The following is a 12,287-nucleotide window of genomic DNA, read 5'->3' as shown; positions in this document are numbered from 1 at the left end:
AATGACACTCATTTAATGAGATAATCCCTTCCTTATAAAAAAATAGATGATGACCTTTGTTAGTCACACCAACATCTCATTCAAAAACTAACAGGTAGATATTACAATTAAGGACTAGAATAATAACAACATATTCAGAAAGTCAAACCAAAATTGAATCCGGACATGAAACCAAATCTAAAGCAAAACATAAATTAATGAATCTCCATGTCCATGTGCTCTTCATATGTGGCTTTTCTTCTCTCTCACACACTATCTCTAGAATCTCGCTCCATTCCTTGCACAATCCGACAACCATCACAAACACAAACCCAAAACTCTGCGTTTCATCCAATTTTATCCCAATATTTTCTTCATTCAATCTCCTCACACAGGTTTCTGCTTCTCGTTCTTTGCTTGATCCAAATTATTACACTTTTTTCTCGCTATTTCAATTTCCTTGTTAAAAAAATCAATTTTTTTCCTTATGGGTATTTAAATCTCATTTTAATTTAACATGTTGTAATAACAAGTCTTTAAGAATGAACTTTGAACATTAATTTATTTTATTCTCACATTTTTCACTCAACATTTGTTATATCATTTCATTGATTATTTGTATATTTGTGGTTATAACAGGTTTCCCATGTGATTTTTACCTCATTACACGAAAGCTATGTTTCTATGATTACCATTTTTAGATGTTATTAATGGTTTAGTGTAGAGATTGGTTAGTATATTAAGAAAGGCATGAATTGGGGTGGTGCTTCACCTAAGGGCTCTCCTAGAATGTTTTCTGCTTCACATAAAAGGCAACTTTCTTGGATTGTAGTTTCAGTTGGAGGGTTAGCAGTTTTCTTGATTTATGCTTCATTTGTTCTTGTGTCATCTCCAATTGGTGACACAGTTCATGGTTTGTTTTATGGTGTAGGTAGTTCAGGAAAGTTAGATGGTTCAGTAGTGTCTTCTATAAATAAAGATACTATTGATGCTATCTTGAATAAGAGTTTAGATCTAGTTGATGATAAACCATCCTTGGATCCGCAATCTTCCGCGGTTTCTGAGGGTGTGTCTAGTGATAGTAGGGTTGAACAAACTGGTACTAAATTAAGTTCAGAGCTAGAATTGAGAGGATCTAGTTTGGGGAATTCTGTAGTAACTAAGGAGGGGGGTGGTATGGAAACTTCTGATGCGGAAGATTCTAATTCACAAGAATCCGTGACTTCATCTGGCAATGGTGTAGATATAGTCAATAGTGACTTGCCTGCTAAATCGGATCCAAAAGTTGATATGTCACTGGCTGGTACCAATTCGTCCAGTGCAGAAGCTATAACTTCAAACGAGGCCTCTGTGTCCCTTTCTGATTCCACATCAACAGAAAATCCAGAATCACTAGAAAAGCCAGATAATTTATCGTCTCCTACCACGGTTAATCCAGGTTGCAGTTATTTTTCTGCATTATGCAAGCTTGTTATCAGTTTATCATTTTATTTACCTTTCTTGTTTTACCTGATCAATTATAAGTTATAAGGCTGAATTGTTTTGTTTTCTGTTGGTTCATTCTCTTCTGGAAACATATTGAAGCCACAGTATCATGATTAGCTTCATTGCATTAATTTTAACTCATTACTTTTGTCATGCAACTTGCTAATTGCTATTGTGATCTGATTTATATAGCACCCGTTCATTAGCTGCCCACTTAACTTTTAACAAGAAAATGGGAGAGAGAAAGAATCAGTCTTCGACACATGCATAATACACCCAGACCCCACACGTTGCAAGTTGTTCTATTATGGAATGTGTTCTATATCATGTGCAATGGACCTATTGAGCGTGTAACAGAGCCAAAACATTGTTGTGGACCTACATTTTGGTGGTTCAAATGTTGTATTGATTATTCTTGTTTCTATCCCCAATTAACTATGAATTTTAATATAAGCAAAACTGCTATTTTGGTTCCCCAACTTAATTTATTTTCTCAATTTAGTCATTCAAATTCTTTTCCTCAAATTGGTCACTCAATTTTGTTTACGCTCTCACGTTAGTCCTTCTGTCAGTAAGTTTTGTAACGTTGAAAGGCATCGTTTTGGTTCTTCTTCTCTGCAGATCTGGGTCTGAACTGTTCAAATTTTGATTTTGGTTATTAAGAGATTTGTGAATATGTTGTGACATTGCCATATAGCCAACTGAAGGTTGTCTAAATCATACTGTCTTGAAGCCAACTATCAATGATATTGCCATGGTGGTGTGAGGTACCTCAGATAGCAAACGTTGGAATCAGTGTCACTTGGGCAAGCCTGTGGAGATTAAGTGATTCATCATTCATTTATATCTTATCTTCCCTATATGTTCTTCCAAGGTTCAACTTCGGGTCAATTTTCATGTCATTCGCTAACCCTCTCCCTTTCAGTCACCTTTTAGCCTTTCACAATATGCATTTAGTTGGTAAATAAGATGGTCACAAATACTTAATGTCAGATACACTATTGGATTTAAAATTAGTGATCTGACTCAATCGTTTTTTAAAGTGATGTCATTTATGTTGTCACTACATATTATAAATATTCACAACGTATGTAAATTATTAGATGTATTGTGTTCTTGTTACTAAAAGTTTCTCATAGTAGAATGTATAACCATTTTTTAATGATTTTATTTGGAATTAATCTGTGTCTTCTGAGTTTTTTAATTGGTTTTTTCTTTCTGTTTTGTAGACTGTGATCTGTATCATGGAAATTGGATATATGATCCATTGGGACCATTATACACAAACAATTCTTGCCCTGTAATAACACAGATGGAGAATTGCCAGGGTAATGGAAGGCCTGACAAGGATTATGAGAATTTCCGATGGAAGCCCTCTCAGTGTGACATCCCACGATTTGACCCCAGGAAATTTTTGGAGCTGATGAGAGGGAAGACCTTGGCTTTCATTGGAGATTCAGTGGCTCGGAACCAGATGGAATCAATGCTGTGTATTCTCTGGCAGGTTAGTTTCTTTATTCCTTCGATCTATTTTACATTGCAAATAAAACAATTTCAAGATGGTAGATAAAATTCACTCTTTAGCTGACTTGTCATTGTTAATGTCTTCTCATGGTTGCTGCATATTATTTGTGATTATGAGTTTTCTTATAATCAACATAATTAAAGTATACTAATTGATATTTAGGATGTTATCCATATGGTTGTCTAAGACATGCATAATTAAGTCATATACAATTCACTTTGTTTGACAGAAAATTAGAAACACAAAATGTGATGGTAATTGCCTGCTTCCAGAAGAACTTTGAAATTTATGTTATTTAAAAAATAGACAAGATACCTGCTGATATTACTGTGATCATGGTAATGAATGTAATTCAGATTTTATATTTGTTTGATTTTGCATAATCTAAAGAAATAAATTAACTCTCTTATTGTAACAAATGCTTAGTTTATTATGTAACTTTCTTGTCACAGTTACTTGCAATCCTACCTTAGATTTTTTTTTTTTAATTTAAAGAAAATTCTCTTGGCACTCATCAACGGCTAGACCTGCTTGAAAGTACATCTTTCATGTCTTCAAACAACACCTTATTTCTTAATAGTTGATACATGTGTTTTTTGTTAATAAGCATGATAAGAAGGCTAAATCAAACTCCAACTGAGATGGAGTATAACTTATCTCAGTCTTTCTTTCTTTTAGCTGTGGGTGATTGTCTTCCTACTCTTTAGAATGAGCCTAACTTGGTTTGGAAATTTTATCCCTACCATGTCCTTCCCCAGCTAAATTACGTGAAGAAGAAAAAATGATACCTTTTAGCACTAGGTCGAGAATTCTCTTCCTGTGGCCTCAGTGCTGCAGCTGTACCATTCCATGTTCATTATTGATGATGAAGAATACAAGATTGAAATCCCCTCCAAGGGTTTCCCCTTCACAAAGGGTTGCCCCTTTTACAAAGAAACAATTGCTTAATTCTCACAATTCTGATTTTCTAAATGATGTTGCTAGTATTATCTCCTCTTATTTATACCCTCTCTACAAACTAACTATTTAACTAACTGACTAATCCACTCTGACTCCTAACTATTCTAATTACATTGTATCAACATAATATATGCATGCGTGTGTGAACTTCCGTTTTTTCATAGTAAGAAGCTTAACTGAAACAATATGTCACTTTCAGGTAGAGGAACCGAAGAATCGGGGAAATCGTAATATGCAACGATATTATTTCAGGTCCACATCTGTAATGATTGTCCGGATATGGTCGTCATGGCTAGTCAAACTAACATCTGAGCCATTTGATTACGCTCCTGCTGGGGTGGATAAGCTCTTTCTTGATGTCCCTGAGGAGAAGTTGATGGAACACATCCCAAAATTCGATGTGGTTGTTCTTTCTTCCGGTCATTGGTTTGCTAAGCAGTCTGTGTATATTCTTAACAATGAGATAGTGGGAGGACAATTGTGGTGGCCAGACAAGTCTAAGCCAGCGAAGATTAACAGTGTCGAAGCATATCGTATATCTGTTGAAACAATTCTCTCTGCTCTTGTGACACATCCAAATTACACAGGGATTACAATCGTGCGTTCCTATTCCCCTGATCATTATGAGGGTGGGGCATGGAACACAGGTGGATCATGCACCGGGAAGGTTAAACCTCTCGCACCTGGTGAATTGTTGGAAAATGAGCATACAAATGACATGCATCAGCAACAGGTTACAGGTTTCAACCTCGCTATAAAAAAAGCAACAAATAGATCAAAGTTGAAGTTAATGGATATCACTGAAGTGTTTCAGTATAGGCATGATGGTCATCCTGGTCCATATAGGAGTTCTGACCCGAACAAGATTACAAAACGTGGCCCCGATGGAAGGCCTCCACCACAGGATTGCTTACATTGGTGCATGCCAGGTCCTGTAGATACCTGGAATGAACTTGTGTTTGAAATCATCAAGAGAGAACTTGATGGATGAGTTGCATCATGAGAATTATTTAGTTACTGTCTTTTGTTTTACAATCTGGCTGCATGTTATGCTCAATTTGTTAAGAGGGTTACATGTCTAGAAATGTCTGTCTAGAGAGGTAAGAATAGTCCACTTATATCTTTTCATAGAATAATGTTATACTATAGAGAAATTAATTTACTTTCGAGGATTTGGGTGATACTGCTAGCTTATTATTCCTCAATTATCAAAAGCCATCATACTACTTAAAGGACTAAATATATGTTCATGACCAAGTTCTGATTTCCAGTATGATTTTACATTGTGTACATTAAGTTGTAGTCATCGTTTGTTACTGAGGCATTGGTGGCCATGGGTCAAAATCTGCTTCCATTTCATGTGTCAGGGCATTTGATTTGTTAAAAAGTATTAAAATATTGAACATTTAAATCAAATAATTTTGAACAACTACTGTTCTTGCAATTACACATAGCTCGACACACAATTGTGAGGTTAGATTTTTTCTCGGCGGCTACATATCAAAACATTGCTGCTCACGTAGTTAGATTAAGGCTTGGTTGTTTGATGTTGGCTACTTAAGAAAACCATTTCGACAAATCAAACTTACAACGGCAATAGAAACTTAGGTGTATTGACATATATCTTGTGTAAAAAGCAGCATGTTTGTTATGTCTGTCTGTATTCGGTAAGTCATTAACCTCAGATGAAAATCTTGTAACTACATATGGAAATCACTTTTAAGTTTTGTACTACTGATAGTTTGTTTGGACTTTGGATCATAGTTTGCATAGTGGAATTTGGGTTTTATTATACACAAGAAACAGTGTCCCCATTCTATTCTATAACAACATAGATCCAACCACATATTCCAAAAACAAACAGAAAGCATTTTTGTAAATGAAATCAATAATTATTTCAGTTTTCCTAATAGTGTTGGACATTAAAATAGATAATTTTAAATAACAAGTAAAACGTTATCAGTTTCCAACATATTAATTATTTATTTTCATTAAAAAAAATTAGTTTTACTTCCTTAAATGGCAGGCACATTTAGTTTGTCTTCCAATGTATTAATTAATTTTCATTTCATATATTTGTTTTTATGGAATCATAGTCCTCATATACTAATGTATTATTGCAGCTTCAGGTGGAGAATATATACAACAGATAAAACAAATATCATAAAAAATCCAATTGCTTTTAATCAATAATAACAGTTTTTACGACGTGTTAACCACTACAAATTTGTATCCATGAAAATGTAAAACAAACATTTTATATAATGTTTGGTAAAAGTTATTGATTTGTGTGTGAACATAGTATTTTTCTTTTAAATTCATCCCCTTTTTAGTGAAAATAAAATTATACCCAAGTACATAATATCATCCCATTCAGATCCAAACAAGAAAAAAAAAATTGGATAATATAAGAGTTTATGTACTCTCACCCTATAATTTAATATTCATTATTGATTTGACTCTTAACAAAAATGTAATAAGAACAAATAAATGCGGAATAATATAATAAGTGAAATCTTTATACTAATGCTACGAATATATTACACTCTCTACCAAAGAAGCTATCCTAGTAATATAGCTAATCCTCTTCTAACTTTCTCACTCTTCTGAATTTGAAATTCAAACTTCATTTCAAATATTTCTTTTCTTGAAGCCCCACGTAAATGAAGTTAATTAATATTTCCCTCTTTTAAAAAAAACATGCAAAGACCAAAGAGGAGTAATAAATAAATCGAAATCAAATCTCGTGCAACGGTCACCATAAATTTCATAACGGCTACATTCATTCTCTCTCCTTTTCCATCGCTCTTTTCATTTCAAACCAAAAACTAAAAACTCATTTTTCTATCAAAACAATACACACTTTCATTTTCACTCTTCTATTCAACACGAACGAACGAAATTCATACACAAACCAATTCTTCGATCTACTGTGTTTTTCAGGTCAGTATTCACATCGAACTCTATTCCCTTTGTGTGTAAATTGAAAGTTGAACCTCAAATCCCTAAATCCGAGAAATTGAAATTCTGTTTTATGTTTCGTTCTTTTGAATTTACGTAGTTGCTTCCACTTTCTCACAGCTCAGATCAGATTTACTGAATAAAGTTTTGTAGTGTGTGAAATTTTTTATTTTTAACTTACCTTTTTTCTGAAATTAGGGTTTTGATTGAATTTATGGAGAGCAAAGTTTTCTGAAATTTCCACTCTTTTAATTTACCCATTTTTTTTATTTTGATTGATTAAAGTTTTTTAATTTATGGAGAAAATTCATGTTTTAACTAATATAGTGTTTTCAATTTTCACTGTATCTCTTAAGCTGTTTTGCTGAGCCATTGGCACTATCCTTGTAATTAAAGTGTGATTTTTAGGTTTTAGAAGTAAATGTCGAGTGAAGAGATCAGTGGAGGTTGTATGATTGGCAATTCCATGTTTATTAACATTGTTTCGCATCATTTCATTTCTAAACTTATATTCCAGGTTCGAGCCTTAACATGATGGAAATGATGGTTACCTTTTTATGCTTTGGCTACAAATTTTGATTTTGAGCTTCAGTTGAAATCAAAAAGTTATTGGCACTTCTTTTTCAGTATTAGTTTTTATGATGCGAGTACTTTGTTTGTTTCTATATCTGAGATACATTAATTTCTAGTCAAATTAGGATGTCAGTTTCTGTCTTTCAAGTTTTAATTGCTTTGATATTTTAGAGTTATTAAGATAGTTTAATGTTTTTGGCAGATACAAGTGCTCCAGAATGTCTAAACCTCAAAATGATCCCATTTTGCAAGCTGAAACAACATGTGGAACACTTCTTTATGAACTTCAGGTATACATTAGAATTTTCTGCATTTATCATTCCTACATCCCCCTTTCTCCATCAGCAGGTGGGACGAAGAATATTAGTCAGGACTGTCGAGAAATTCTCATTGTTTACCTCAACTTATTTATTAGATAATATGGGATGAAGTTGGGGAGTCTGAGACTGACAGAGATAGAATGCTGTATGAGCTTGAACAAGAGTGTCTAGAAGTGTACAGAAGGAAGGTTGATAATGCTAATCGGTCTAGAGCTCAATTAAGGCAGGCAATTGCTGATTGTGAGGCAGAACTTGCAGCCATCTGTTCAGCAATGGGAGAGAGACCAGTACATATTCGGCAGGTTAGATGAAATTGTGTTTTAATCCATTTGGGTCTAGATTCCCGACCCTTTATGCAACTTAAAGGACTAGTTATTTTCGGTCTTATTGATTTTTTTATGTCGAGATGATTTGTTATCCTGCTAATACTATCGGTACTCGGTCTCTTTCTTGTTTATCTAGACTGATCAAGTTGCGGAAAGCTTGAAAGAAGAGCTCATAAGAATTCGTCCACAGTTGGAGGAGATGCAGAAAAAGAAGTTCGAGCGTAGAAATCAATTTATTGAAGTTCAAGAGCAGATTCAAACTATCTCAACTGAGATTTATGGTCCAAGAGAGTACATTGAAGGCATTGTAGATCAAACTGATTTATCCTTGAGAAAACTTGAAGAATTGCAAGGACAGCTGCATGCACTTCAAATTGAGAAGGTCAATAATTTTATTCTACTTCATTTTTTCACCATCTCATCAACTTGCAACATTTTTTATGCTCTTTATTACTAATTTTACTGATGCTGGTATCTCTGTTTCATGAAGAGTGTCCGCCTTAAGAAGATCCAGGAGCACCTAAATACCTTGAACTCTCTTTGTTCAGTGCTTGGTTTGGACTTTTATCAGACAGTCAATGGAATTCATCCCAGTTTAGGGGACCCAGAAGGATCTAAGAATGTAAGTAATGATACTCTCCAACAACTGGATGTTGCTATACAACAACTGCGGGAAGTTAAATTACAGAGAATGCAGAAGGTAAAGACTGATTTAGAAATACATTCTCTTTGTATGAATTTTGTGTTCTTTCCTCTGGTTGATAGTTGTAAATTACTTATGGTTTGGCAGCTCCAAGATCTTGCATCAACAATGTTGGAGCTCTGGAACTTGATGGATACACCTGTAGAAGAGCAGCAGATGTTTCAGAATGTTACTTGTAATATAGCTGCTTCAGAAGATGAAGTTACTGAACCAAATACACTATCGACGGACTTGATCAATTGTGTGAGTTCAGAATTTAAGATAATTAGGACTACACTCTTGATTTTTTGTGGTTCAGAATTCACAGAGAATTAATATTGTCATGCAGGTTGACACGGAAGTATCTAGGTTGGAAAAATTAAAATCTAGCAAAATGAAAGAGCTTGTATTGAAAAAGAGAACTGAACTTGAAGAGATTTGTCGAAAGACACATTTGGTTCCAGAAGTAGATAGTGCAGTGGAATACGCTGTTGAAGCTGTAGAGTCTGGTAACTTTCTAAATTTCAAGCAAGGTATTTATGGGCATGAATGTAATCATTTATTTGGGAAAATGAAAGTATGCCTCTTCCTTTCTGATGTAGGAACTGTGGACCCTGTTTCCGTGCTTGAACAAATTGAACTTCAAATTGTCCAAGTAAAGGAGGAAGCTTTTAGTAGAAAAGAAATACTTGAAAAGGTTGACAAATGGTTGGCAGCGTGTGATGAGGAGTCTTGGCTTGAAGAGTACAACAGGGTTAGTTTTCTTATCCTCCTTCCGAGACATCATTTTCACTGCTTTTCCTAGTCGTGCTTACGATTTTGCAATTTATCTTCTTTATTTTGTTCATTTCTCAGGATGAAAATCGATACAATGCTGGGAGAGGTGCTCATCTTACACTCAAGCGAGCTGAGAAAGCTCGTACTGCTGTTAACAAAATTCCAGGTATCCATAACTCTTAAATGTTAGCAATGTTTTTATCAATTGGTTATTAGACCTTTAGAAACCATTATAGTTCAATAGTATGACACTACAAAACTTGCATGTACAAGATTTAGTGGATTACATTATAACGAACTTGCAGTACATGAAGTGGTATTTATTCTTACTTTGCTTGTGAGTTCCAAACGCAATTACTGAGTAATGATAGTTTGGTTTTTTTCTTGATTGATATTCATTTTCTTAAGCAATTCTACGTTCATCCTTCAGCTTCGTTTGTCTTCCAAGCCATCTCATTATGCTTCTTGAATAAAACTGTGTTTTATTTTTCTTTTATTTTTTATGCATCAATGTCAGTGTAATTTTAAAGTTATTTCCTTTTGCATATAGCAATGGTAGATGGTTTGACTTCAAAAACTGTAGCTTGGGAAAAGGAAAAAGGCATTGACTTCACATATGATGGTGTAAGTACTCTCTCTAAAGTAATGGATGGAAGTGTCTTTAAGTTGGTTGCTCAAGTATACCTGCTTCATAATAATTCTCGTCTTTTGTGGATTTCTAGATTCGTCTGCTCTCTATGCTTGAAGAGTACAACATATTACGAGAAGAGAAAGAGCAAGAGCGTCGTAGGCAGAGGGTATGGGGCATTTAAATCTCATCCCAATAAATTTTTACATGCTGTGTCATTCCTCCAAAATTTGTTAAAATGTTACTTTTCTGTTTCAGGACCTGAAGAAACTTCAGGGTCAAATGATAGCTGAACAGGAGGTGCTTTATGGGTCAAAACCAAGCCCTTCAAAGCCTCAGAGTGTTAAAAAGGGACCCAGGATGTCAACTGGAGGTGCTTCTAGTAGAAGAGTTTCCCTTGGAGGAGCAATGCTTCAAACTCCAAAGCCTGATTCAAAAGCAACTCATTCACGTGCCTTGAGAAAGACTGACAAAGTGCACCAAATTGAGCAACTAAATTACCTGGATGATGACGCCTCGTGTTTATCAGCAGGTAGTTTCTTTAGACTCTACTTTTCCCCTCATTTTTGTTTTAAGTTAGAAAGAGTTCAATATGGATCAAGCAAATTTTTTAATATATGTTTGCTGGGGTAGGTTGTCCAGTACTTTCGTCCATGGTTAAAGAAATCGCATTTAATGTGTTCAAGTTGTCATAAAAAAACCAGCCTCATATAGAACACCTTTTGTTTTAGTAGAAAAACTCCAATGAATTCTACCAAGTTGTGCTTCTTGATGTTGAACCACGGAACTGTTTATTCATTCTTTGGTTTGATATTGAGGAAGTTAAGCCGACACATCTTAGCTGGTAGATTTCCCCATATTTTCTTGCTAGTATATGATAGATAGTTCTTTGCTTAATGTTGTTTGTGTTTCACTTAAATTACACAAACAACCCTATGTTTAGTCATGCATTATCACACATTTAAGAGTTATTTTGAGTATTTTTTTTTTGTTTTCGCTATGATTCTGCAGCTAGAAGAGGCTTGGACATCGTTGGCGTTCCTGTAAAAAAGCACTCATTCGGTGCTGGGAGTGCTCGTGACATAGAAACTCTGTCCCGCCAACCTTTTTCTCCCATCTCTTCCAATGCATCATCAAAAGTGAATATAGGAAATGCCAAAGATGAACTGAAAATGCAGAGTGAGAAGTTGCAGAGAACAATATCACTTAACAATGCACCATTCTCTACTCCCTCCAAGACAACCCCCACAGTTGATGAAGAGAATAGAACTCCAAAAACAATGCCTATTCCCGTTCCTGCTACGCCTTTGACAGTCTCAGTTCCGATGAATATGGTTGTGACTCCAGCAGCTCCCTCATCAGTTTCTTTTAGAGGTGACTTGGTTCAGGAGATTGAATATTCCTTTGAGGAAAGAAGGCTTGCTTATATGTTAGCATGATTTTTTCTGTTTCGATTTTATATTTTTGGAACAAAGTCTTGTTATGGATAATCATAAAGTCAATTGTAATTGGCTTCCTGCTTGTGTAATATAGTCTACTAGAATTGGAAGTAGTAGACTAGGATGTGGAACAAACTTATAAAGTGAGATTTTAAGTCTAATCTGATTTAGTTTTCTTCATTAGTTTCTGATTGTTTTGATCTTGGAGAAAAGGATTAGTATAATTAGTTATCTTCATTAGTTTCTGATTGTTTCGATCTTGGAGAAAAGGATTAGTATGATTATTAATTTATTATTATACAACCGAAATCTAACATGGCTTGTTTTGACCATGTTCTAATGAAGGAATCAATATATGAAATCAACAAGGGGAATATCTATTTTATTGTATCAGTAGCATTCCAATGGCTTTTGGAAAAATTGCCTATTGTGGCAAACCCATGATATCAGTTACTTTATTTTTTATTTTAAAATCTTATTTATTTTTATAAATATAAATTAGCTACTTTAAGTACAGTGAGTTATGCACAATTTCTGAAATCAACAGTTAAAGTACAATGAGCATCACAAATACTGCTTACCAAAATCTAAACAAAACTATCATGTTGTCTTCTTCTTTGGGTTTTTTTTGT

At 34.5% G+C, this 12,287-nt stretch overlaps 2 protein-coding genes across 2 annotated transcripts; both read left to right on the top strand.

The window, feature by feature from the left end:
* On the top strand, nucleotides 219–5,116 carry LOC109335987 (protein trichome birefringence-like 18). The gene is made up of 4 exons (XM_019572298.1): nucleotides 219–374; nucleotides 619–1,417; nucleotides 2,694–2,968; nucleotides 4,149–5,116. Exons 2-4 carry the CDS (start codon nucleotides 730–732, stop codon nucleotides 4,938–4,940), a joined length of 1,755 nt encoding a protein of 584 aa, XP_019427843.1. The 5' UTR covers nucleotides 219–374; nucleotides 619–729; the 3' UTR covers nucleotides 4,941–5,116.
* Nucleotides 6,695–11,852, top strand: LOC109335986 (65-kDa microtubule-associated protein 3-like). The gene is made up of 13 exons (XM_019572297.1): nucleotides 6,695–6,892; nucleotides 7,686–7,773; nucleotides 7,899–8,105; nucleotides 8,266–8,511; nucleotides 8,620–8,829; nucleotides 8,920–9,075; nucleotides 9,161–9,320; nucleotides 9,414–9,565; nucleotides 9,667–9,754; nucleotides 10,139–10,212; nucleotides 10,311–10,385; nucleotides 10,475–10,748; nucleotides 11,228–11,852. Exons 2-13 carry the CDS (start codon nucleotides 7,702–7,704, stop codon nucleotides 11,653–11,655), a joined length of 2,142 nt encoding a protein of 713 aa, XP_019427842.1. The 5' UTR covers nucleotides 6,695–6,892; nucleotides 7,686–7,701; the 3' UTR covers nucleotides 11,656–11,852.

Source organism: Lupinus angustifolius, chromosome LG20 (assembly GCF_001865875.1).
Source record: "Lupinus angustifolius cultivar Tanjil chromosome LG20, LupAngTanjil_v1.0, whole genome shotgun sequence".
NCBI classification, from domain to species: domain Eukaryota; kingdom Viridiplantae; phylum Streptophyta; class Magnoliopsida; order Fabales; family Fabaceae; genus Lupinus; species Lupinus angustifolius.
This window is presented reverse-complemented; position numbering and strand designations above follow the sequence as displayed.

Coding starts and splice junctions, on each gene's coding strand:
- LOC109335986 (XM_019572297.1), top strand. CDS start 7,702: ATGTCTAAACCTCAAAATGATCCCATTTTGCAAGCTGAAACAACATGT. Junction 8,106..8,265: donor GACCAGTACATATTCGGCAG/GTTAGATGAAAT, acceptor TTGTTTATCTAG/ACTGATCAAGTTGCGGAAAG. Junction 10,213..10,310: donor TTGACTTCACATATGATGGT/GTAAGTACTCTC, acceptor GTGGATTTCTAG/ATTCGTCTGCTCTCTATGCT.
- LOC109335987 (XM_019572298.1), top strand. CDS start 730: ATGAATTGGGGTGGTGCTTCACCTAAGGGCTCTCCTAGAATGTTTTCT. Junction 1,418..2,693: donor TCCTACCACGGTTAATCCAG/GTTGCAGTTATT, acceptor TCTGTTTTGTAG/ACTGTGATCTGTATCATGGA. Junction 2,969..4,148: donor TGCTGTGTATTCTCTGGCAG/GTTAGTTTCTTT, acceptor TGTCACTTTCAG/GTAGAGGAACCGAAGAATCG.